The 25,043-nt window shown below is 39.9% G+C and overlaps 2 protein-coding genes across 8 annotated transcripts in view; both read right to left on the bottom strand.

The window, feature by feature from the left end:
* slc23a2 (solute carrier family 23 member 2) overlaps nucleotides 1-18,067 on the bottom strand; it is a 32,529-nt gene extending 14,462 nt beyond the window's left edge. The window contains exons 1-5 of one of the 3 annotated variants that reach the window (XM_030103924.1): nucleotides 17,800-18,067; nucleotides 6,157-6,205; nucleotides 3,584-3,798; nucleotides 1,057-1,155; nucleotides 51-167 (exon numbers count right to left, since the gene is read on the bottom strand). In XM_030103924.1, the coding sequence (XP_029959784.1) occupies nucleotides 51-167; nucleotides 1,057-1,155; nucleotides 3,584-3,798; nucleotides 6,157-6,205 (480 nt within the window). In that variant the 5' untranslated portion in view covers nucleotides 17,800-18,067. The remainder of the gene's footprint in view (nucleotides 1-50; nucleotides 168-1,056; nucleotides 1,156-3,583; nucleotides 3,799-6,156; nucleotides 6,206-17,799) is intronic. The other 2 variants (XM_030103925.1, XM_030103926.1) reach the window with 2 other exon arrangements.
* A 1,815-nt stretch (nucleotides 18,068-19,882) lies between these two features.
* LOC115397568 (calsenilin-like) overlaps nucleotides 19,883-25,043 on the bottom strand; it is a 42,117-nt gene continuing 36,956 nt past the window's right edge. For all 5 annotated transcript variants that reach the window (XM_030103930.1, XM_030103931.1, XM_030103935.1 and 2 more), the window contains 4 exons: nucleotides 24,467-24,645; nucleotides 22,935-23,039; nucleotides 22,768-22,830; nucleotides 19,883-20,968 (listed from right to left, as the gene is read on the bottom strand). In XM_030103930.1, the coding sequence (XP_029959790.1) occupies nucleotides 20,921-20,968; nucleotides 22,768-22,830; nucleotides 22,935-23,039; nucleotides 24,467-24,645 (395 nt within the window). In that variant the 3' untranslated portion in view covers nucleotides 19,883-20,920. The remainder of the gene's footprint in view (nucleotides 20,969-22,767; nucleotides 22,831-22,934; nucleotides 23,040-24,466; nucleotides 24,646-25,043) is intronic.

Here is a 25,043-nt window from a genome sequence, read left to right as displayed (position 1 = left end):
GGGAATGCGCTGGTGTGTTTTTACATTTCATCTCCAAAGTGTGTCTTTACCTGTAAGCCTAGAAACACACACAGGTACCAGGGCGGGGTGTCTTCAATGGTATAGATCATGTCCATCCTCCGGGCGTCCACACTGTCTGTGCTGTCCAGGGTCTCCGACATCGAGCTCTGCACAGGAATAAAGAGGAAAGCCAAATCTATTTCATCCACATATTTTATGGCATTTTAACTTGCACAGAAATACTCATGAGCCAGAAGAGCGGGAATTTATGAATGGGGGAAAAAAAAACATCAAATAAAAAACAAAGAAGTGACTGAGAAGGAATCACACTTTTCCTGGAAAAAGCAGAACACAACATTTTGTTCTCTTAGCTTAAAAAAAAAAAAAAAAAAGAAAGCACTGTCACAAGTGATAAAAGAGGAAGACGGCAAAGAAAGAAACCTGGGAGACAGTTTCATGATTCTAATTGTTTTGTTTCACATTTAATGTTTAGTTCAAGCTGCTGCGGCAGTGGTTGAGCACTTTACTACTTTTAACCACAAGGTAACAGATTTAATATTCCACCGTCTTTACATCAGCAATACTATTCTCTGTATCAAACAAACAAGAGATATGCCACACATTTTTAAAGATACACCAGTTCAGTTTTCAGTACAGTGGGCGTTTCATTGGCGGACGTGTGATTTACCTGGTTTACAAAGAATTTGGGTGACAATTTCTTCTCTGCCTCAATGAAAGCTTTTAAATCCCTTCAAACAAAGTGACTTCTATCTCCTCATTTGGGAATGCAAATACAGTGACTTGCATGTTTGGCTGCTCTGTGATTCACAACCATGATGTTTGTTGTTGTGAGAAACTATAGCTGAGTGAGAACTTTACGGGTATGGGGCTAAAGGTGTTGCTGATGAAGCAAACTGTGATGCTGACTGTGTTTCAGAAATTACAGTGCTGATGATCACGAAGTTGACGCTGCATGTTTCTGCTTTACGGGACATGTGACTGGCGAGGGAAGCACTCGGTTGGCGTTTCGCTTCTACAATTCGACTCTCCGGTTACCTTTTCGGCCGCCTGGTTTTCCTTGGAGTAGATGGCCATCAGCTCCGTGTTCTCAGTGTCCTGGTCTCCATTTGCACCGCCGACGCCGTTCACCACCACCTAAACACGCACGAGCATCAGTTTAGACGGTTTGTGCCAACGCCTGTGTTTTCATTAATGTAACACAAAGAAGGTTGTAATTACAGCAGCCGGCAAACAATGACGGCTCCTGGAAATCTGACAGAGGAGGGTGTGCAAGGTGTTGACAAATAATTGCCCAACTGACAGTAGAACCTCATTTGGACGCGGTGGAGGAATGCGCATCCATGTACGAGGTCCAGGTGTAATAGTGTTCCACAACAGTAATAAAAGAAAAAAAGACACTCTGAGTGCATGTCCGTGCATGTTATCGTCCTTTAACGTCCTCTGCATCCTCATAACTACTCATACGTCATTAACCGTATTTTTTTCATTAGAAAAGAGTGATTAAAAAAAAAGTATTGTGTTGTTTGTGTGACTGATTCCCAGCCTGAAGCACAACTGTTGGAATGAAACGGTTATTGGCATCGAGCGAGCCATGTGTCTGTTGTTACTTGGAGGTCACAGACCAGCAAAGACCAGATACACTTCTAATATGCCAAACCCATCGGATGAAACGGTGAATAGCACGGTGGGAAAGGAAAACAAACCTTACTTCACATTATCTTTACCTCCATTTGTTTGACAGAATGACTGTAAAACCGGTCTAAGGAAGCTTTGTGTCTGTGTTCTTTTTAACAACTGGAAGAAAATCTATCAGCCTTTCACAGGAAACCCCGTCGCAGCTGTGTGGAAAATTTTGCCCTACTTTGAAAGATCCATCTTCTATACTGGCTTTGTCCAATTTAGAGTGACTGATCCCAGCTGACAAAGGGCAGCTAGCCCAGTAAGCCATTTCAGCACAGAGCAAACACTGACTTGCAGACAGTCTCACATCTACGAGCAACTAAGAGTCACAAGTTGACCTAATACACACACACGCAAAGTCAACTTACAAAGCCAGCCAAATCCAAATTTGAAGAAGTGCTGTGAGGTAACAGTTCCATCCATTACACAACTCTGCTGCTCAGTTTAACTCAGTGGTTAAAACATGTTGGGAGCACTTCCCTAAATCTACATCAACTGATTATTGTCCATGTGGGCAGAGGGAAATCAGACTGAAACAACATGAAATTAATCTTTCTTAAACAAAGAAAAAATCTTAATGCTTGACTCCATGTTTCTGGACAGCATATCAATGCAGGTTTAGTTTTGTCAGTCTTCTTCTTAAGAATGAAGCCAGATTTCAATCAAAACAATTCTTCAACAATTCTACCAGTTAAGATTAAACCAAACCACCACAGAAGCAGGTTTGACCCGAAAGACAAAGCTGAAGGCAAAGCAAACATGACAGAACACATTCAACTACTGCTGTTCATTAATATTAGCTGAGATAAAAGAAAGGATTCAACATCAAAATGTAATATGATCGTGCGTCTTTGGAAAATTACTATTATTAGACTTTTACATCAAAGCATTTGGTCCTGCACGCGAGTCAGGGCGAGTTTGTTTTGGCTTCTTTGTATAAACTTCATGCAATTTTAAAATTTTCCTTGTTGCAAAAGCATAAACAAATGAAATCGATCGCAGTCGGCTCAGGGCTAAAGGCAGGCAACACTCAGAGGTCAAGGTTTCCCATTTCAGTCTCGGCTTGTATGTACAACGCCACGTGAAATATTAACACTCAAATTACGGCTGTAACAAAAATTCATTCATTCATTCATTTCATGGTCAGCAACAGTTGTCATTGAGATAAGATACTGGAGCCTTTAAAGTTCTTTAAGGACACTGTGTTTGTCATACAGGAAGTGGAGTTGAGATAACTCCTGGTTCAAGGTGCTTTCTGTGCCCAGTTTGAACGTCCTTCCTGTGCCGGTGTGGATATTTCCCGGTGTCCTCACACAACCCAGAGACACGCACCGTAGGATCAAGGACGATGTCTTCTAGATGTGAATGCATGTGTCTATCCGCTAACATGTGCCGGCTTCCCAACATTACAAATTACACAACATCAGTGGAAGCTACAATTAGAGAAATAGAGAAATGCAATATAATATCAGAAAAAAAAGTCTTTATATCTCCACATATGTATCGTAAATATACATTAATGTTGAACAGTTATGGAAAACGCTGTGCTGTCTTTTAAGTGGCACATGTTGTGAGATCTATCAGAGGGCCTTGGATAAATTGCGACTCTTCTTATATTTTCTATTGACCTACATAATGCAGTGGCCTGGCGCCAGAAGGACAAACAAATACATTCATAGACGGAGCTGCAGTGGCAATATGTGGCTTTCCGCTCAAACGCAATGTCAAAGAATGGCGGAGAGGAGAAGAGCTGAGTCAACATGAGGCTGCATGCAAACATTGTCTTGGTTATTTGTTTATCACATGATCAACTCGCCCTAGGCCTGTGTGGCTTTGTCTCACCAGCAGCGTTTACAGACAAAAGAAGAACAAAGCTGCGTACCGGGATGGGGTAGAAGTCGGCGCCATGCTTGCTCTCCTCTTCGTATTTTCCTCCTTCGCTGCTGCTGTCCATCGACTTCGGGGTGGTGTTCTTTCCCACGCCCATCCTTGTGTCGTCGTTACTGTCCTCGTCTGTCCCCCCTTTATCTCGCTCTGGTGTGAACACTGTAGATGAATCCTTCAGTCCAATCGCATTGTCCAGGATTGCCTCACCTGCTGCAGAAAAACAGACAGACAAACAAAGATTAATGATCTATTTCGGCTGCCATCCTTTTACTGTTATGTTCTGAAAACATCAGAATGTCTGAGACGCTGCCACCTCGTACATTCAGTTTAACATCTCAGGGTTGATGTTTTGCTTCTGTCCAAAAATAACAGCACAAGTAACTAGAAAATGTATAAAGGGAAAAAAACAAAAAAAAAAACAAAACAGATATGACAGCAATGTCAGAATAACTAAGGAGTTTTAAATTTAAGTTGATTTTTTTGGCGTTTTCCCGATTCAGGGCTACTTGGTTACGTTACAGATAATTAAAGCAACTTTTCAACATGGTGATTTAACTATCTGAAGACTAAAACAATTCATGAATATTCTTTATAACTATCCAGCAGTGGCAGGCAGCCATGATTAATTAATTGTATCATTCTTAGGGATACAATAAATGAACATTTTTTTTCCAAACGAAAACAGTTCAGCAATGCTCCCCTAATCACTGCCAGTAATATTATCCATTTAAACATTTTAATGACAAAAGTATTAATAGAATGATCAAAAGGAGTAATATGCAAATAAGTCAATGATGAGGAAAAACGATTACGCTCTAATCAAGTCATCTAAAAACTGGAAGTGTTGAGACGAACAATCTATGCACTTCAGGTCTATGTTGCCATCAAGTTACAGTCTGACAGACACAATAACAGAGGACAGGGGAAAGACAGATGAGAGATCGCATTAGAAAGAGAAGAGAGACAGAATAATGAGAGCGGAGAGGTGGTGAGACGGGTGCAGGAGGCAGAAAGAGCAGGATCCACTGAGCACGGTGTACGAATGACACTGCCCAATTTCACACTAAAAGGTTACCCTGTCTGTGCGAACCAGACTAGCCTTGTCACCGCTTTCACTGGCCTTTTGGGATAGTTTGAGAACAGCCACATATCTAACGCAATGAAAAAGATAAGCCGTTGAACTGTGACCTATCTGACAATAAAAACAAAAAAGGATGAATGCCTTATCGGACAGGCTCATAAAAATGATGATTGTTTTGATTGTGCATGTATGTGTTGTGTTGAATTGCCTATATCAATAAAAAAAAAACGCCATCAACAAATAAATGCATGAGTAGCTGCAAGAAAATCTGGGATTTTTTAAAAAATAACATTTTTAACCAAACTCACAGCCCACTGGTGGCTTAACAGCAAGTTACTGCTGATGCTGAATACTATAGTTACATTAGCCAGGATAAGATTTCTATTTCAATAAACAGATCTGAGTCACACAAAACCACCTGTGTAGATTATCAGGGTTGACAGGTATCTGTTACAATGGATTACTGATGCTCTACCTTTAAATATGGCTGTAACCCTTCTCTCCTTTTAAGAAGCACTAATGTAAAAATAAATAAGTTATATTGAGATTTATCAAATATTTTGCCTCAACAGCATCTTATTAGCAGGAGAAGAGTTTTTCTATTGCTGATTGAACCGAACAGATGTTCAACTGAGCTTATATGTCTTATAAACCATCATGTTTAAAGCCAAGAATGACTGTTTGGTCTGAGATAAAACAGATGTGGCATCAGGGGTCGCGCTGTAGTTCCAGCTCTGTGAGGGGAAGCCAAGTGTTCTGCGAAACTATGCTGCAGAGTTGATCTATTGGTCAAAGCTCCAAAATACATGCAAATACATGTAATGCCACTGTAATGCCACTGTAATGCACAACTGTCTTACAAACCAGATGAAAAATCAGTTTGTTGTTCAATATTCAAATGTCCTGCAGCTGTAATCTAATATTGATCAAATGTTTGCAAAAAAAAGTGATTCATTTGTCTCAAGTTCCTTAAATACATGAAGGAAATCTGCTCACGCAGAGAGTCTCTTGCCATTTAACATTATCGGCAAAAACAAATGTCTAAATTTAATTACACAGGAAAAAAAGGCCGTTAAGAAGAGGAAAGGGGGCATTGTGACTTTCTAATAGCCCTGGGCTTTAAAACATTGATATCTGGTTTAGGTCTGGATGAATAACTTTGCTGCGTCACGTCATCCTCATTCCCTTTTTTTCCCATTTCCTCTTCAGTGAGAATAAAACTGCAGTCACGCTCCCAAAGAACCACGTCACATTAAGAAGTCTCACAGTGGGATTTTTGACAGCTACAGGCTGGTAAATGTCTTATGAGATGTTAACGGATGCCTTCCTGGCGTTGCGTCCTCTGCACATCAACTAATCTTCTCTGTCACAATATTTCTCTGAATCTGAACAGATTTGACCCCGGCGCGGCGCCCTCCTGTAAAGATCCTCCCCCACCCAGCCAGTACCCCTGCTTGCAGTGTAAGATGTTGGGATAGGTGTAATACCTAGTTGACACATCCCATCACTCCTGTCAAGCTGGGCGGCTGGGAGCATCTGTGTGGAAGGAGCAAGAAAGAGGGGGGAAAAAGAGAAGGTTGCAGTTTGAGAGAGAGAGAGATAGAGAAAACGAGAGACAGTGAAAGAGAGAGAGGGGGGGAGGAGTCACAGAGGAATCAAGGATAAAAAGGAGCAGGAGGAAGAGGAGGAGGAGGAGGAGGGAGGTGAGACATAAGTTAATTTGACAGGTAGCATTTAATCACAAGCAAAAGTTATCAGTGAGGCTGATATGCTGATTATAATTTAGATCATCAGGTAAAGAATGGCTTCAGGAAGGCATGACGAGTGAAGAGTCCCACAATAACATCCTCTATCGGGCTCAAAGCCAGAGCGACGGTGATTGGATGTTACGTTGCTACCGTGGAGTTTGTGATTTGCATGTTTAATATGGCACAAAGTTTTAGGCTAAATGCACATACTCTGGCTTCACGGCCACCCCTACACCATGATCCCCTTTCAATGTTTCAGACACATCCTCGATGAAAGCAACATTTAATGCACTGATTAGAAATGGAGTGAAACTACCTGAAGCTCATGAACTGGACATCTGCTCTAAAAGCTCAGCTTAAACGCTAAAACAAGAGAACTTTAGCTACTTGAAAGCTGACAGGAAAATAATTTGCGTCACTGAAATAACTGGAACACCTCCCTGCATTACTCATGCAGTAATGTATCCAGTTGAACCTTTATCTGCTGTTAGGTGATGTGCTGAGCAGCTGCAAGGCATGGGAAAAGTTAAATAAATGCTCATTGTTGAGCACAAACACCGAAGAGTCACAAGAGCCTTCTTAATGAGGTATTGTCAATAATCTTCACTAACAAGTGCTGGAGTTAAAAAACCTGTTTTTATTTTTACTTAAAGGTGACTCCAAGCCCAATGTTCCCTTGTATGACTTGTTCAAAACTTTGCTCCCATGAACCAGAGGTTCAGTGAATAGAACTGATAGAAAAACAACAATAAAATAATCCAGGTCTTAATAAAAATAAATAAATAAATAAATAAGAATCACTCGGTTAGTCAATCTTTCATCCACCAAGTGGTTCTCAGACCACTGAGTAACACAAAGGACATGACAACAGACCAGAGAGCTGACCTCAGTGCCGGCCAGCCTGTGGCTCTCTGTGCTCTGTGAGCCAGCTGTGAGATGCAGAGTATGACAGGACGTATCCCAGAAGCCTCTGGGGGACGTGAGGTCTGATGAGGCATGTGCTAACACCAGGAGAGCCGCGCTACTGTAGCATGAAATCCTCCAATGCCCGGTTCCACTGTCGCCCAAGAGACAAAAGCACTCCGCTCGACCCATCCCCGTGTGTTCTGTCTGCTGGTGATGACTGGGAACGCAGCCATTCGAACGCAACAAAACATCAGGCAGCCAGGAGAAAACAGAGACACGTGGGGAAGTGGAGCGAGCGAGCAGCAGTGAAACCGAGTTGATGCGATTACATAAGAGTGGAGAAATCTGCTGTTTCATGAGTTGCACACATTATGTAAAGTATAGGAATGAAAGCATGGGAAGCGTGGGCGTTTGCATGTAAGAGCATTGGAGAGGAGAGGGGGAAAATAAGGAAGAGTAGTGAACAGAGGGAGAGAGGCGAGGACGAACAAAGAAACTGCGGTGGTAATTTTAACTCATCCAAGAATACACGGGCTGGTGGACACTTCCCGCCTGGATCTATAACCATGGTAACCTGATCTGTGGATCCTGTGCAGGCTTGTGCCGAGCTGTGTGGGATCTTGTGGGAGGACGGCTACCGCACCAGATGTTTGAGCTGGCTTCTTCTCAAGTGACAAATTCACCTGTGAGTGGACATACACGTATTTATAGGCTTTACACCAAGTCTAGACTCTACCTTTTTTATATAGGAGGGCTCCAGGAGCCCATCATTGATGCATGATGGCTGATAAAATTAGTTTTAATGCCTGAAAATGCAACTGAGCAGGTCTGCTGTCATACAGCTGGTAAAAGTGCAAAAAAAATAATAATCCGATAGGGAAGATGTGACACTAATGTTTGAGATTGCTTTGGCAATTACATCTGATTTATTGTTGAACATAAATAAAATGTATTATCAACAAGTGACTCGTTTTGTTAATTCAAAACGCATTAGTCAGTTTGCAACCATATAAATCTAAACAATGGAGAAATTTTGCAGGAAGCGACTGTTGATCTTGCTTAAAACAATTATTTAGGAATATTTCTGATTAATTATAGCTTGTTATAATCTTCATAAATCATCGGCAGCTTTGTTTGGAAAGGCACTATTATGAAATGGGAACAATATGTAACTACAAATCAGTTATGAAGAGCGCTGCCACAGTAACTGAAAAATACACACACACACACACAAAACAATGAGTAAAAGCAATCCTCCCATATTCTTGTGTAGGCGTGTTTAACAAACCCTATTGTTATTCAGACCAATAAAACAATCTAACAGCAAAAAGCTCCAGAGTGGTGTAGCTTAGTGTAGCAACTGGTGCAATGAGGAGACGGCATCATTATTTTATCATGAACATAGCGAAAAGTAAATATACGCTCTTTCCAACTGTGCCGCTGATTAATGAACACATCCACCCTCGTTGCTGTGTTATAATAGCAACCTGCCCTCTGACCTGAAGCACAGGCAGAGAAGCTTTCAGTTTGGTGTGGAGTCTCGTGTTTTCCTGGAATTTCAACGAATTACAAAAATCCAAGCAAGCATTTACGATGATCAGATGACTGGAAACACAACTTGTAGATAAAAAAAACAAATTACTGCAGGGGAATATAAACTGCTCCACTTTTTGTTGACAGGAGGGATACAGGGTAAACATTGCTGCAGGGCCACACATGAAGATTTTAAGCTTAAGGTGGTGCGAATGGAAATTTCTGTAGCCTGCTAAAATACTCTGAAGTCAGTATAAAATATACATCATGGCACACAAATGATAGAATCAAATTTCTTGCAAAAACGGTGAACAAAATCACACATTTCACTTCCTGTATATGTAAAAGAATTCTGAAAAAAGGCTCCAGTCTTCAGTAAAGAGGACTATACATTACTGAGCACTTGTGGCTTACAATACAATGTGGAAAAGTACAGAAAAAAATGATTTCTTCAATAATAGACCCTGCCAAATTCAATATTTTTTTCATGTACAGAGCATATGTTAAAGCACAGTAGTTGATCTTTTCTTAGTCCTGAATGGATCGTCCAGCTGCACTGAGAAGAGATTTTTTGGTCAAGTGAAGGGAACACAATTAGTTTATTCAATTATAAAATATACAGTGTGTCAAAAAAAAAAAAAAGTTTGAATAACTCAATAAGTAGCACATCTTGCTGTCCAAAACACTGAATCTCCTTGCTGATGAACTGTCATGACACATTTGCTGTGTAAACCAAGCACAGACTTGAAAGCACGTTGGAACCCATATACATAAGGCATGAGACAGCAGGGCCAGTGCGCTATACCTTACATGACATGGTACACGTGAGGGAGTTCATATTTCACCACGAGGGGCGAGAGCGAGGCAGTAAAGCGGCTACAAGGTCGTGTTTACAGTGGTCAACTTCCTGTGCGGTGGAGTTGAGTGGTGATCAAACAGCATGACTCAGAAGGCACATCCACGGAGACGGCAGCTGGTTCAGTAAATTACAAACGTGAAGACGCGCCGACACACAGTCCGGCAGCTGATAACTTAAATACCACGGGCTTTTTTATCTCAAACACACAGCGTCCTACAGATTTTACTGGGGATCACATGGTGCTGCAGTAAAAATGAACTGCAATAGTTTGCTGCTGTCAAGGACAGATAAACCTGCTGAAGAGACAAATATGTTGTGTCATGAGGACACCACACTGTCTTGGAACCCAAGATAAAGCTTTGTCAGAACAGGAATCTCAAAGTCCCAAAAGGTGGTAACTCATGCACGCTGACCATCAGTGTCCATCAGCGCCACTCCCATACCCGTTTGAAGGCACGACACGTCGACAGCATGCAGTCGACCGTTTGCTTTGTATCATCAGATCACTGTGAGAGTTATTACCTGGACGATATAATCAATATTAATAATATGTTGCCAGTTCTGCATAATATTAAGTAGAAGGTTAGTTATAAACATGGATGGGAGACATTTATGATGAAATAATTGCTAAAATTTGGTCTGAAATTGAATAAGAGTTTGATTGTTTTTGAAGCATGTCCCAGATTTTAGACTTAGCGACTAATCCGAAATAACTCTTGTGGTAAGTTGAGAGAGAAGTCAGTTGCCACAAAGATCCCTGGTAACTATTGGCAGTGTCTCTGTTTAGCTTTCATTTTATACCAATTATACAGTGCAGTAAAAACAAGCATGATCAATCTTATCAAAGCTGTCAAGCCGTCCTATTCTTGGCATAAACTACAGCAAAAGAAGGAGTGGCAACAGGACAACGTAAACAGACCTTCAGTCAACCCTCTAACTGTGGAATCAACATGAAACTAGTGCTTTAAATATTACATTTTAATGAGCTTCAATCAGTTTTTACAGAAGAAATGGAAACCAACAACCAACGCAGACATTAAAGTTGATGGAGATACTGGAATGTTTTCACCAAAGCTACTCAAAAAAATGGTGGAAAAGCAATGTGGCCTTTTTCAGTTCGGGGTGGAATCGGTAGCATCCTTTAAGCTTCTTAAACCACTTTACGCTCTGGTTTTCTACCTGCATGGTAGCAGCTAGAAGAGCAGCATCTCACTAGTTCAGTGATTTACTGCAAACTTCTCTAATCCTGAATCAACAAAAGGAATATTCAGGAACCATCAAGTCCCAGCCACTCAGCACACAGCAGCAGACTTGAAGCAGAACACATTACCACACAAAACCACTGGTGTATAAAATGGGCTATTTGTCGACTGACTTCCACTTCCGATTCAGCTATTTGTCCCAACTGGACCATCATTCACAGGTAAAATCGTTTATAAAAGCAAAAACGTGAAGAGAAACTTCTCATAGTTCATATACTTCATAGTTTAAAAGTTTGTCAAGTAAAACAAGCATCAAACCCTAACATGTTACCAAACGATATGGTGAAAGTGTTAAATGGCCAAAAGGACGAACTAAGTAGACTGAACAGCTGTGATGAAGAGGAGTTAAAAATGCCTAAATAGCTAATATCTTTAAAATCACTTAAATTGCTAAATGGCTAAAACTTTCAATACATTAATAAAAAGTCAGCAGTCCCAAAATTAATTTTTTAATTTCAGAACAGCAACATAAACTACCGTAGTTTTGGTAAACATAGCAGTGTTTACACAAAGCAGGTTTATGGACGTTTGGTGCCTTCAGACAAACGTATTAGACGTGAAGTCAACTGAAATAGATCTTTTAGTTATAAAGGTCACAAACCTCTTCACTAATGCAAATTTATCATGAATTAGCTTCAGCAGAATATTGATGACTCAGGTCATGTTTACATGTCTGTGAAAACAAGTAAAAACTGATATTTAAGTGAATTTGGGCCTTTTATTTCAAAGCTACACGTCATTGCCAATGATTATATGTGAGAACTCAGGTTAAAGTGGAAATCTGCAAAAAACTCCATCTTTGTGTTGGCATGTGGCTGAGACTAATGTCACAGTGTGCGACACAAGTGTGTACAACCTGTCTTCCAGGATTCCAATTGGTTAGCATGGCTTTATACTTCAACACTGTTGCCTATAGATTTGACATGCATATAGTGGCTCCTAACCGGGGGTTCATGTGTTTGTACATAATTTAATAATTTTTCTGAAAGCATAGAGGAAATATCTGGTTTTATAAATATCCAGTTTTGTATAGCCGAGGCCTCGGTTTTAAATGAGGCTTTCCAAATATCTGATTTTCACTGTGAAAAAGCGAGCAGCTGAATTTTCAAGTCACATTTGGATCAGGAGAACAGACATGTGCAGTCTTTCCCTGCGTTTTCAACCCGTTGTTAAAGCAACACATACACCCACACAGCATGCCATCAGCGCCACATGAATGGGTGTAGTTTCACACATTTGCTCCCAAAGAGGGTTTATACTGTAACTGTACACTTTTCTTATAGGTCGCCGCACCTCCCACGGCCTCAGCCATTCTTTCTTATCAAGCCCAGCAGCACCATAAACTAAAAGGTATCCATTGTTGCTTGAAGTTGATGAAATCCTTTAAGCCTGGCAGAGCCAGACCCCCGTTGCTGCACACAATGCGGTAACCAGAGGTGGAGACAGATTACCGCCCTCACGCCGCGCAGCACTTTGATAATAATTATCAACGGAAAAGGTCGAACCTGACACATTAACTGTTTCCATAGAAAACAAAGATGCTCGGTCAAATGATGACTGGGGCATGAAGAGAAAGTATTTTGATGGGACTTCATTACAAAACCAACAGAGCGTTTAGAGGTTACGGTGTGAAAACCCGGGCTGCAGTGGAGTGAGTCAGGTAAGATGATACATTATTGGTGGAAAATCTGAAAGTTCAGTTCATGCTTTTCTCATACTTGCTAGTGGAGAGTATTTCCAAGTAATATTTTCACAACTCCTTTTTGATTTCCACATGAATTATTTGTCAGTACAATATGAAAAATAGCAATTTAGTAGTTTGGGCTACTTGTGTTAGTAATATCACATTTATTACTTGTTTTGACGAAAAAAACAAAAGAAAAAAGTGATTTTTGTAAATCACTTCAACAAATTAGATCTTATCAAAGCAGCTTACAATTTAACTTTCCAAACCAGGTCAATTATCCATATTTATACATTTTTTTCTCTGTCAGACTCTAATAAATACTGATTTCATTGTAGTTGTATGTGTAAATATCAGTAGAAATACAAACACATGCAGTTTAAAGATAAGTTTTTGTGTTCATGAGGTGAGACTGAGGACAGACAAAACAGATAAGGCTCTTGGATTTTCTTTTTTAACGAAACACTTTACTTTTGAGGAATACACAGTCAGCAAATGAGCAGACAGTTGAGCTAGTACAGTGAGTGTAAGACATGAACCATACTTCATATTGCAGCACGGTCCACTGAAGGTGAGCAGATAGCGCCTTACAAAGCTAAAGTTAGCTGCAACGTAACATCAGTCACTTAAACAAATAAACATACATGGTTTGATTGCAATGCAGCTGACTGCCAGGAGTGAGAAACAGCAGCAGACTGCAGTCCCAATCCAGGAAAAAGGTTTAAAACCACATGTTGAAGCCACACTCAGGCAAATTTAAAATGGTTTATCCAGCGATGCCTTCATGCAAATTGGTCTGAGAATACAATGTAAATCATCACAACAATGACACTGCGAGAGCTTCTTAAAAGCGACTTTGTTGGGAGCTAAAGCTTCAGGAAACTGATGGAATAAACTGAGCTTAAGCATGCAGTGTTAACTTTAGACTAGGAAAGTTTAGTAGAAATGTTTGCTTAGTCAACAGAGAAATTCGTCACAGTGGACACCCTGAGGAAAAACGGTTGCTCAGTAAATACAAGCACTAACCGATTTGAAATCAGCTTCGAAAAATGTATTCGCCGGGTAACGCAAGTTTAGACGCACGTTGTAAGCTGGACGAGCTGGTCCAACCTTTCAGGTCTCAACAGTTGAATGGGAAACTGTAATTCAAGTCTAATCCCCCTCGGCGAGTTGCTACCGGTTCATTCATCAGCGGCCATGCTGCCGATTACACTTTTATGAAACTCACAAATGATGTGGGTCGCTGATTCGTCCCAGTATTTTCAGAACGGCACTAATTGGCCCGAAGAAATGTCACAAGACAAACTCATTTCTGAAGTAAGGGAACAAATGTGGGCCGCGGGTGAACCCTTATTTCATCCTGACATTTACTCCACTACGCTCACGATGTTCTTTGCTTGATTAATAATATTTATTGAACGATTTTAGAAAATCCTGAAATAGAATTTGGCAAACATTAAACTGTCTTCTTCCAGTATTTCAAAAGCAGAAATGTGATATGCGGAGGACAATTGTCCAATTTCAAAGAAAAAGGCACCAAAACAGCTGTAAGTGAAATACTTTTATTTTTTTTTAAAAAAAGAAAAGAAGTATTTTTTCTTGAAACAATAGCTAAAAATATTATATATATAGTGGAATACAAAACCCAGAAGCAGTGTTACAGTCGACCGTATTATCATAGTGCAGAGAAGCCGCTATATTGCTGTGCTGAATCAATCAATAAAACTATGTTGCTGTCATGCATTGCAAAAAAGCTGATCAGTATCATATTACATAAAGCTTTGAATGATATATTGCATAAATGGTGAGTGAAGTAACAGCGTAAGCAAAAGACGTAGCAAAGTTTCTCATACATAGAGTGAAACCTCTCAATATAATGCGTTTTTTTTTTTTTTTTTTTTAGATAAGAGTGCGTAAGCATGATAGTAGTATTCCTAGAGGTCTCAGTGCAGATTTTACGAATGAGTCCGATTGTCATAAAAGAAATAAATGAATGACAGAGAGTATACTGCTTTTAGCATTCTGTGGTTCAAATAGACTTTCCATGGATCAATTTGGAGCTGTGAAGACTTCCACAAAGGAAACCTGAGGATGTGCGTCAGGTTTCAGGTTATACAATGGGCTTTTAAGTCACACACTCCCAAGTGAACAATGACACAGTTGATCTGAGGTCTTTCCTATATTGTTGTTGGTAATGATCATAATACACATATATACACTAGCTTGAAAATGCTCTGCTGGGATGAAGGAAAAAAAAAAAAAGCTAACATCTTCACTAAAGTATAATTGCTTTAAGTTGTCAATAAATCAACAAATCTGGGTTCTAGTGGTCTTTCCCAGTCACTCATTGCTACTCAGACTTGGAGAAAAATCGTTAAAATTTTACTGAATGCTCATTTTGTTCTTTAACTCATTACACAAGGGCATATGTGATCCAGTCAAACAAAGGTTTGCCTCTTTTTTTTTTTTTTTTAACCAATGCAGCTGCACGTGGACAATCATTCACAGCTCTAACAGGCAAGCACACATAAAGATATCCCTATATGAGGAATGGCTGCTTCAAGAAAAAGGTAACTTTAACACCAGACATATCCTTGAAAAAGAAATATCACTCATTCCACTGAGAGGCTACAGAGGTAGGCCTATATGATTGTTAAACAGATTTTTTTACTGTCCTTATAATGCAAGAAATACAGAGAAAACATGAAGCATTGGAGCGTTTAATCCCTATGTAACTCAATTTCTTTTATTATACACAGCAAACCAAGACTTTAAAAAGGGGACAACATGTATTAAGCTTAGCAATAAAAATAATATACAAAAAAAAAAAAATCACAGAATATAATAATCAATAAAAAATATTATTTCAGGGTATAATGGTCCATGTCAACAATTTACTATGAACCACACTTACACACCTTTACGGAATACAGTGGGAGGTTACAGCATGACCCAGCACTACAGTGTAATCTCAGTCACATGCTGTCTACAGCAAACAGGGCCAGGAATCCATTTCAACGACCCAGTTCACCTCCGTGTGTGCATGTGTGTGTGCGCGCATGTGTTCTCTTGGCCAAGCCCGGCATCCTGTGAGGTGATCCTCTGCTCGGTATCTGACTCAGACGTTTTAATCACAGTAAAGCATTCAGAAGAAATGATGGCAGCAGTGATTGCAGTTGTATTTACGGGATAAATAAAACGCCTCATAAATGACGTGATTTGTACATCATAGCAGCGGTATTACACACACACATATGCGAAGGAGTGGTCAGTATTTTATGTCATAACTTATCTTTAAAATAACTGTGAAAGGCATGGTACATTAAAGAATAAGTCAAAGAAAGGAAAAATTACTTGCACTAACAATCTTGATTTAAGATTTACCTTAAATTTTCCAATTTTGTGATCTTTGGTGGGTAGAAAACAGACCCATGCAAACATGCAAGATCACCCAGTCAACCTGGGTATAAAGGCTAACGAAATAAAACCTCGTCATCATGGCGGGGCCAAAAACATCCTCATTCATCACAGATTGAAACGGCAGTGAAAAAACAACGGAGGCAGAGATTCACATGTTACCGCAGCATAAAAAGCAGTAGAAGATGGACTGACTGACACCTTCCTTACTGAGTAGCGTCTGAACAGTGCTGTGGTTTGAGCTCTTCTCCCTCTACGCACCTGCAACTTCACAGGCTACATCTGAAAAGTGACACTTCTTCAAAAAGATGAAAACTGAGTAGCTGGGTGAACCAAGGAGCAGTTGATTAACTGAAGTGATACTAAAAAAAAAAGTAGAATACAGAACAGTATTCTGTTCAACTCCACATTTACAGTTTGGTTTATTAGTTTATTGTATTTCTCTATTCAATAACACGGCTAAATAACTTTATTTAATGCCTTAGGGCATAAATGAGAGAGCAACATGTCGAGGCTTTACAAAAATAACAGGTGATTATAGACTGCAATGAATCATAGCCTTGCTCTGCCAATTCAACATACCAATATGATTAATCCATGCCAACAGACTGTATAAATTCCTCTTCGGACAGGTGCGAAACAAAGGCTTGGTAAATAGAGCCTAGGTAACACTCAGACACAGGTTAAAGAAGCTCAGCAAGATATTTCATTGAAATAAGAAAGACAGCTCTACAGAAAAAAGTCATTATGCCAATAAACAAAACAATGATTAGAATTATTAATCACATCACCTCAAATATTAACTTTCACACTATGAAAGATGATCATTTTGCAAAATGAGAATTTAGCTACAAACTGGTTTAAATGGACTCTTCTTTTGCACGTGTGGGGTTTATATTTAGTTGCTTAATAAACCAATACAGGTATTACTGATGCGTGGCCATAATCATCAAGCTTTGTCTCTGGCATACTCCTTACCTTCCACATGTGATCGTTTCAGTTGTGGTTGTGTTTATGTGTGTGTGTGTGTGTGTGTGTGTGTGTGTGTGTGTGTGTGTGTGTGTTTTCCCTGTGACAGATGTCTATGCAAGCGCACACGGAGCGTACACACGCACCTGCAGAGCCACGTTTCCAGGACACCGCCATCACAAGAACCAATGAACCAAATAACATCAAATGTCCTGGTTTCAGTGGTCGTTTCTAACCCTGGCTTTATCTCTTCTGGGGTTCATTAATTTTATGTGGATCTTTTTAAAGAATTAAGTATTTTAGCGACGCATGCTTATCCTCAATCTGCAGTGTTTTGTGTTATAGAGTCACAATAAAGCCGTCATTATCTACAAGCGCGGAGGCATCTTGGGTTTTCCAGACCAAACAAACAGCGAATGCAGGAAAAGCATTTTTTTTCTTCTTTATCGCGACCATTTGTGGCGCTTTCGAGGGGAGAGGTAATAAACAGTGGCGGGGATCAAGGCTGAGCCTGACTCAATGGGCCTTGGTGCTCACGGCCACACCGGAGCATCAGCAGACACTCGGTCACGCCGGCACACGAGTCCTTTAAGCTGCCCGCGAGACCTTCACATCTCCCAGCGTGAACCACTGGACCGCCTGCGCCTGCATCCACAGAGGAGCCGGCAGGCGCGTCTCCGCGGGTCCTGCTGACTGAACACCGTTCGCACCGTGAGCTGGTCGCGGTGTTAAAATGGCACGTTTTGGCTCACCTGCCTGATGAAAGAGAAGACGGAGCCCACTTCCCTTCTCTCGGCTAGCGTTACGTCCGCTGTCTCGTCCCCGTGGCTTGTGTTGTCGGAGCGCAGCGAGGCGGGAGCAAGAAGAGCGAGGACACGCGAGGACAGCGGCGCGGAGACGGGACCGTCTTCAAACCCGGGTCCTCCGAGGCGAGCTCCTTCTAGCCGACCGAACGCGTTTTATAGCAGTTGCCCGACGAGATGCCCATGGAGGGATTTCGACTTTCATAAAGCCACGGGGGCTGACGTCCGTCACCACGCATGCCCACTTCACGAGTGACGTCAGGGACCAACCTCTGGCCCCGCCCAGGAGAGGCGGCTCATCCAATCAGAGGCGGGTTGGTGCCTGCGTCACGGACTCCCTCCCTGTGAAAATGTCTGTGACAGCAGCGCCGACAGTCCCCGTAATCATAACCTCACTTGCATAAGCGCTCTGTTATTTTCCTCTGCTGCACCGATACCCAGCCAGCGAGCTCACTGCATCCCAAACTACTGAAAATAAGGTCTTTCATTTCGCCTTTTTGCGTTGTTATTCGCCACAGTGCCACCTGACGGCTGCTTTGTCCCACTGCTTCTGTTGGCCTCAAACGACTCATGTAATTCTCTCATAACCCAGTTGGCAAAAGGTTTGGTAAGAGGGATGAATCTGCAAACAGTAAGGAAAAGTAGATTTACTCAAGCGCTTGATCCACCACCTTATCTCTCTCAAAATGCTGAGATATTTTCAAGTCGTTGGCATTTTTTTCAAACAGTGAGACATTTGGCTTTCAAAACCATTTTAAATAAATAAATAAATAAATAAATAAATAAATAAATAAATAAATAAATAAATAAATAAATTAAAAGGCGTGTGTACAATGAAATAGTATATGAAATTTACTGCAAATTGAAATATTGATAACAAGTTTTTTTCATTACAATAGTTGCAACTTTATAATTATATGCTTCTGCAACCCAAACATTTGCAATGAGATTTTATTTCTCCACAATAAAATAATAAAATTTTTGAGAATGAATTTGAATTGGTACATATATGTAATAAAACGAAAACTGAATGTTTTAGTATTTCTTGATCAGACCCAAGCAGAACTAATCAGAAAGGATCATATGAAGGCTATGGTGGTCCACAAGAGCTAAGGCATAACACAATCGCAAAATCCACAACTCTTTTGTGATTGTGTCCTGAGTTGGCCCTTCTGGAGTAAAATACCTTTCAGGTACATCTCAAAATTATAAAACAATGGAGAGTTGCCGTTTTGGCCAAATGTACATTTTAAATTACAATATTTTTAGCATTTTATTCTCATACATTAAAATACTTCAACATTCTTGTTTTGTTCTAGATGTTATATCATATTTCATGAAAGTGAAAAAAAAAATCAATCTTAGAATTAAAATGAAAGGTGTTTTTCCAGGTGTTCTCATCTTACCATTAAATAGGCTGCATGCTACATGGCAAATGCATGGTATTATTGTTATCATTCATCAAAAAGATTCATTCAAAGATTTGTTCAACTAATCATTCAGTGTTTGGTTGGAGGAGCCCTGACTCTGTACTGTGATGTTTGACTCACTGACCTGGTACTAAATGATTCATGTTTTACTTCAGTACTCAGTTTCCAGCGCTTTTTAACATTTGTAAAAGTAAACACCTGTAGAAACCCTGATATTTCAAGCATACTTGCCAAGTCGGCTATCGTTACTGAAGGCTTTCATAGTAAGAGTGTTTTTTTTAAAACCGGTCTAGGTCAGCCTTGGGCTGAGGGCTCACATTCATTTATTCTGTACTTTCAGTACGTTCGGTGAGTGAGCGTACCACAGTATTGTGATTACTCCCTAGTGTGCCCCTAGTGTTTTGGACGTTTGCTCGTGTTAGACCTAGCTCTTGGGTTCCCCACGGTTCAATCCCCTTTTTGCAATATGTAAATCATGTATGCTGAAACTGCTGCAATGATAAATTTGCAATATGTTTTTGTTTTCTGGCAATTTTGCCTACTTTACAGTGTGTCCGTGTTCTGTGGTGAAACATAGAGACATTAAAAACAGACAGGTGGCGGCTGTTGACAGCAGTTTTAATAAACTGACATCACAAAGGTCCTACTGTACATAATACCGGATCACTTTGAGTCAGCATGCTTGCAGATACTGGAGAAACAAGACCAAGCTGTAATTCAGGTAAAGGATGACTCCTTTAACAGTCCTTTTGTTTTTTGTTTGTTTTTTTTTCCCAGTACTGTACAGACTCACATTTCAAACCCGACCAGCTAAACAGAGAAGTTCAAAATACTAAATAAAAAAAGAGAAATATCTTAATAGTCCATTCAGATTCTGTGAGTAATGCTTACTAAACAAGATGATAAACTGAGTAACAGTTTTATTAAACAAATATTCAGTTCTGGTCCTATTCCATCACTCAGTGCAGCACATGAGACCGTCACAATGCAGGATATATAACTATTAACTATACATATATACATTATCCACTGGTTTCCATCAGTGGTGTATCAAGTGCAGGTATCTACAGTGCCTTGTTCTCAGGCGCATATAATACATAGTCATAAAACTGTAGTGCAAGCTAATTTCACATCACATATTTCATGATAAACATGCTCTCTTTTTTGTGTGTCAGTGTGATATTTTAATATTTCATCCAGTGGTCTAAAAGTCCTTGAGGAGACTGAAGGTCCGTGTGTGTGTGTGTGTGTGGGTTTGAATATTTCTAGTGTTAAAGCTTGAATCCGTGTGGATTCAGGTCAGTGGATTATTGTAAGCATCTACTTCCCATGTTTGGAGAAGATTTCTGTTGTTTTAGAATTAAAGCACAAGGTGCTCTTGTGTTTTGTCACTGCAGACACGTTTACCCAGGAAGCTCTCAATTCTCTGTGTGCAATAATCCACTTAATCCAGGAGCAGTTGCAAGATAGAGCTAACGGAGAGGTGAGGGGGGGAAAGAAGGATTCTCATGTATCCTCACGGTTGCTACATTATGTACCAGGATGTCTTAGAGTTTAAGGGAGGGGCGAGGTGCATTACTGTGCCGTGTATATATGTGAGTTGTGCTAATGCAGGAAAACAGCTGGGAGTTCTTGTTTCCTTAGATCACATTTTCAAACAGCTGCATGGAGTTCATGATGTTCTCATCCTGGAAGAAAGGTAAAGACACGCATTAGGTCTGCAGCAGGTTTGTTTCCAAACATTTTTGCCATGTGTTCACAGAAACCATACATTTTTGAGCCAAATTGCAAAAAAAGAACTCCTATTAGTTAAAGGGTGACGAGGAAATCAAATCTATCATGTTGTTGTTTATCGATGCACCATCTAACTTGCTTATCAAGACATGATTGATGATTAATGATTCATTCATTTAACTGCTAAAACAAATCAGTTATACTTAATTTGGTTTCAGGATTAGTGCAGTTACCCACAGTAAAGTGTAAATAAGCTGTTGGTAATTCCAATAATCCTGAAACCAAATTAAGTATAACTGAATTAGTTTCAGGATTTCTACAGTAAAGTGTAAAAAAGCTGTAACTGTAACTGTACCAGATCGCTTATCCCTGAACCAAAATGTACTTTAGTGGAAGCTTGAGGGAAAATCCCCACTGGCCTTTCCTAAGAGATCTCGTGATTATGATGGGAATGACATGGATCGAAGAACAACCTTGACATGAACCCCCTTCAGGTCACGGCCTTCTGCAACTTTTGGCCTAAAATATGTGTAAACAGCTGGAAAGTTGCATCACATTTGTTGCTCAGGGTAAACTATACACATGGATGACTCAAATTAACATGGAGAGCTGACCATATCGACCCACATAAATGAAAACTCCCCTGTTAATAGAACAACCAAAACCAACATGACTAACGGCAAACAACTCCTTCTAAAGTACTTGATATCAGGATAAATTAGAAAGGGGTGATTTCTAGTTGCAAAAGTAGAACCACCTGTCCATGTCTGTGTGCTTTCACCAACCAGTGAAGCAAAAATGGGAAAAAAAATCTTTCGAGATGTACATAAAACATGAGGTGAAGACTAAAATAAATAGCCCAGATTTCCTGAAGTAATATCCTCACAAAATAAAGGATCAAACATGATGACTCAGTGACTTTTAAATTTGGGCATCAACACTTAACTGGACTTACATGTGGGATTGATGGTGAGTGTGTGCCTGATTAAGAGGCAAATACATCATGTTACCAAGAAATGTATTGATGGATTGAATGATGGGCAAACCAGAAAGGAACTCAAAAAGAAATCAGAGAGGTTTTCAATGTGAGAACAGCAGAGTCACACATTTCTTCATTTTGCTTTAAGTTACGTATGACTTCTGAACGTCCTCTTGTTTATTTACATTGTTCTGCTTCATCACAGTGCAGTTCATGAGTTCGTCAGATGAGGAAATTAAATGATGCAAAACTATTTTGTTGTTGTCATTTGTCACATAATGTAAAATATATTTATTTTTGTTTCCATTCACATACAAATGCCCTCAAAGTGGAACCGTGAACATATGAGGTCCACTCCTTCACTCTTCTTTGTTGCCTTCACGTTTGAGTTTCATTTCCTGTTTATAATGAAATGATGGGTTTCAGCTTTTTAAATGACTGACATCACCTAGATGTCGCAGTTGAAGAGGTTGAGTATAAGACGACATAACTACAGTTAAATTTGACCAAAAAAAGATACATTTTTTTTGAATGAACAGAACATGTAATCCAGGACAGGGATGAAAAGGCGTGACGGTCACCAGAGACATGAGTGATGCTTAACTGTAACTGTGAAGGTGCATCATGTTTGTCAGTGAATAATTAACCAGTGATATCATTGACTGTGGCACAGAGACGAGGACCCCGACCTGTGTTATAGTGCATGTGATAGTGAGTAACTGAGTTCATTTTTGATCGTTCAGAACATTGCGTCTGCGTGAAGAAGTGAGTCACCTTCTGACAGGTCTCGATGAACTCTTCAATCGTCACGACACCGTCTCGGTTTCTGTCCATTTTCTGAGACAAGTAAAGAGAAATGACATGACAAAGTACACATCAGTCGGAGCAGCAGTAGGACGCTGCTATTCCTCATATTTATTGTTAATGTTGTTTTTCAGAACCTGGAAGAATTTGTCGACGTGTTCAGAGGGGGCGTCGTCCCGGACGCAGGGGTAGGTGTACCGCCCCATCATGTCGTAGATCGACTTCATAATTGCCAGCATCTCCTACAGATGAGAAGATAAACAGAAATAAACCATATAAACTTTATAACCACAAGATATGTGACTGAAAGGTCATTTTGCAAACACAGATCTGCCCCTAAAATGTCCTCTCAACAACTGAAAAAAACTGGCAGCATTTCTGGGTGTTGATTTAAAGTCCTTTTCAACCCAAATAATCCAACTAGCCCATCTTCAGTGAAACCTGCCATCACCTGAACCCTGCCTCCTCTTTGCTGGCATCTGAACTGAAGTGCAGTTTTTTGCTCATTACTGATCCAGTCATGGGCCCATCAGTCCATAAAACCTTTGAAAAATCTGTCTGCAAATATTTCTTGGCCCAGTCTTGATTTTTAAACCTGTGTGTCTTGTTCTGTGGTGGTGGAATGTTAGCCTTCCTCACTTTGGCCATATCTATGATTGTCACTTAGGAACATACAACCATTCATAATCAACCTGATCGTCAGTTTATACAGCCATTCATTTACTGAAATGTCTGGAACACATAATATTCACAAGCTAAAAATCATAAAAGAGAAATTGAATCCAAAAGTCCAAAAAATGTTTGAGGTTAAATGTTAATTAAATTGAAGTGTGTGTACTCTGTGTTTTTCCTGTAACGGACACTTCTGTCCTGTCCCGACCAGAGTGCAACCAGAAAATTTTGAACTTATCAACTTATTTACAATATATACAGTTGCTTAAAAAAAAAAAAGAAAAACAACAAATAGATTCTTCTTGAGTTAAAACAAACAACAAGAGTGACTCCAAAATCAGAATGGCTGAAAATATATTTTCTGCAATTTATAGTGAACAAATACAATACATTAAATTCCAACTCTTGAGTGAAAGTGAAAGAATGAGTTAAACATTTGGATTAAAGGTGTGTAATAGTTCGAGGAATGCATAACGCTGCTGTGGCGCAATGTAGCGCACCACTTGCCAACACAGTTTCACAGTTCACACATCCAGTAATCCGCTGTTTTGTTCTCTTGTTCAACATCATGTAATGCAAAACATCCAAACAGCATTCCTATGAGCTTGTGATTCATAGTTGACTTTGAACCTGAGTGGCTGGAGAGCCCATTGCTGTTTTTGTGTTCAGGTACTTTAAATAAGAGTGCAAAGCCTGTACACAGAGTGAGTGTGAATGACCATCGCTAGAAATAATATTTAAATTAAATGTTACGGTACTGTCACTACATTTGGCACATAACTCTCAGGTAACTGAGTTTTGATTACTATTTTCTCACCTTGTGTTTACCGGAGAGGACAGTGCCTCATGAGTCATGTTGGCCTCTTGAACATTCACCTCACTGTCGGTCTACGCTGTCTTTACAGAATATAAAAAGAAGCGACATCTCTTTGTTTTTCTGTCACGCTTGTGAAGAAACCTGCAAATCCCTTAAAGAGTAGTTGTAAAGAGCGTGCACCTCTTTGGTGATGTAGCCGTCCTTATTAATGTCGTAGAGGTTAAAAGCCCAGTTGAGCTTCTCTGTGACTGAACCTCTGAGCAACACTGACAGGCCAATGACGAAGTCCTCAAAGCGGATCGAACCATTCCTGTCGATGTCGAAGGCGTTGAAGAGGAAGTGAGCGTAGGTGGTTGCATCTGTGGATAAGGGGACAGACAAATTCACAGTGGGGCTTTTATCAAAGCAAAAATGTAAAAAAAAAAAAAAAACCCAAAACAAAACAAAAAAACGTATAGAAGATGGATTGTGGACAAAATTTGTACTTGAATACCAGTGTCTTCATTTTTACTGAAGTCTTTCATTCTTCGAGAAACTATCTGTGCTTCTCGATAAGGGAAGCATGTGAGCAGTTTCACCACCTCTACAATACAAAGTTTTCATACACAAGATTTTCATATACAACCAATATTAAATGTTGCAATTGTGACACATTTCTTCCCAACAAAAACATTTTTGACAGCTAAATTCACACTGTGTTTAACCTTTTTTTATGCCTGATTGTATTGTAGAATAATTTTATCATTCTATGGATATT

The sequence above is a fragment of the Salarias fasciatus genome, chromosome 12 (genome assembly GCF_902148845.1).
Source record: "Salarias fasciatus chromosome 12, fSalaFa1.1, whole genome shotgun sequence".
NCBI classification, from domain to species: Eukaryota; Metazoa; Chordata; class Actinopteri; order Blenniiformes; family Blenniidae; genus Salarias; species Salarias fasciatus.
Note: the sequence above shows the minus strand (reverse complement) of the source record. Positions and strands in the feature narration are given on the sequence as shown.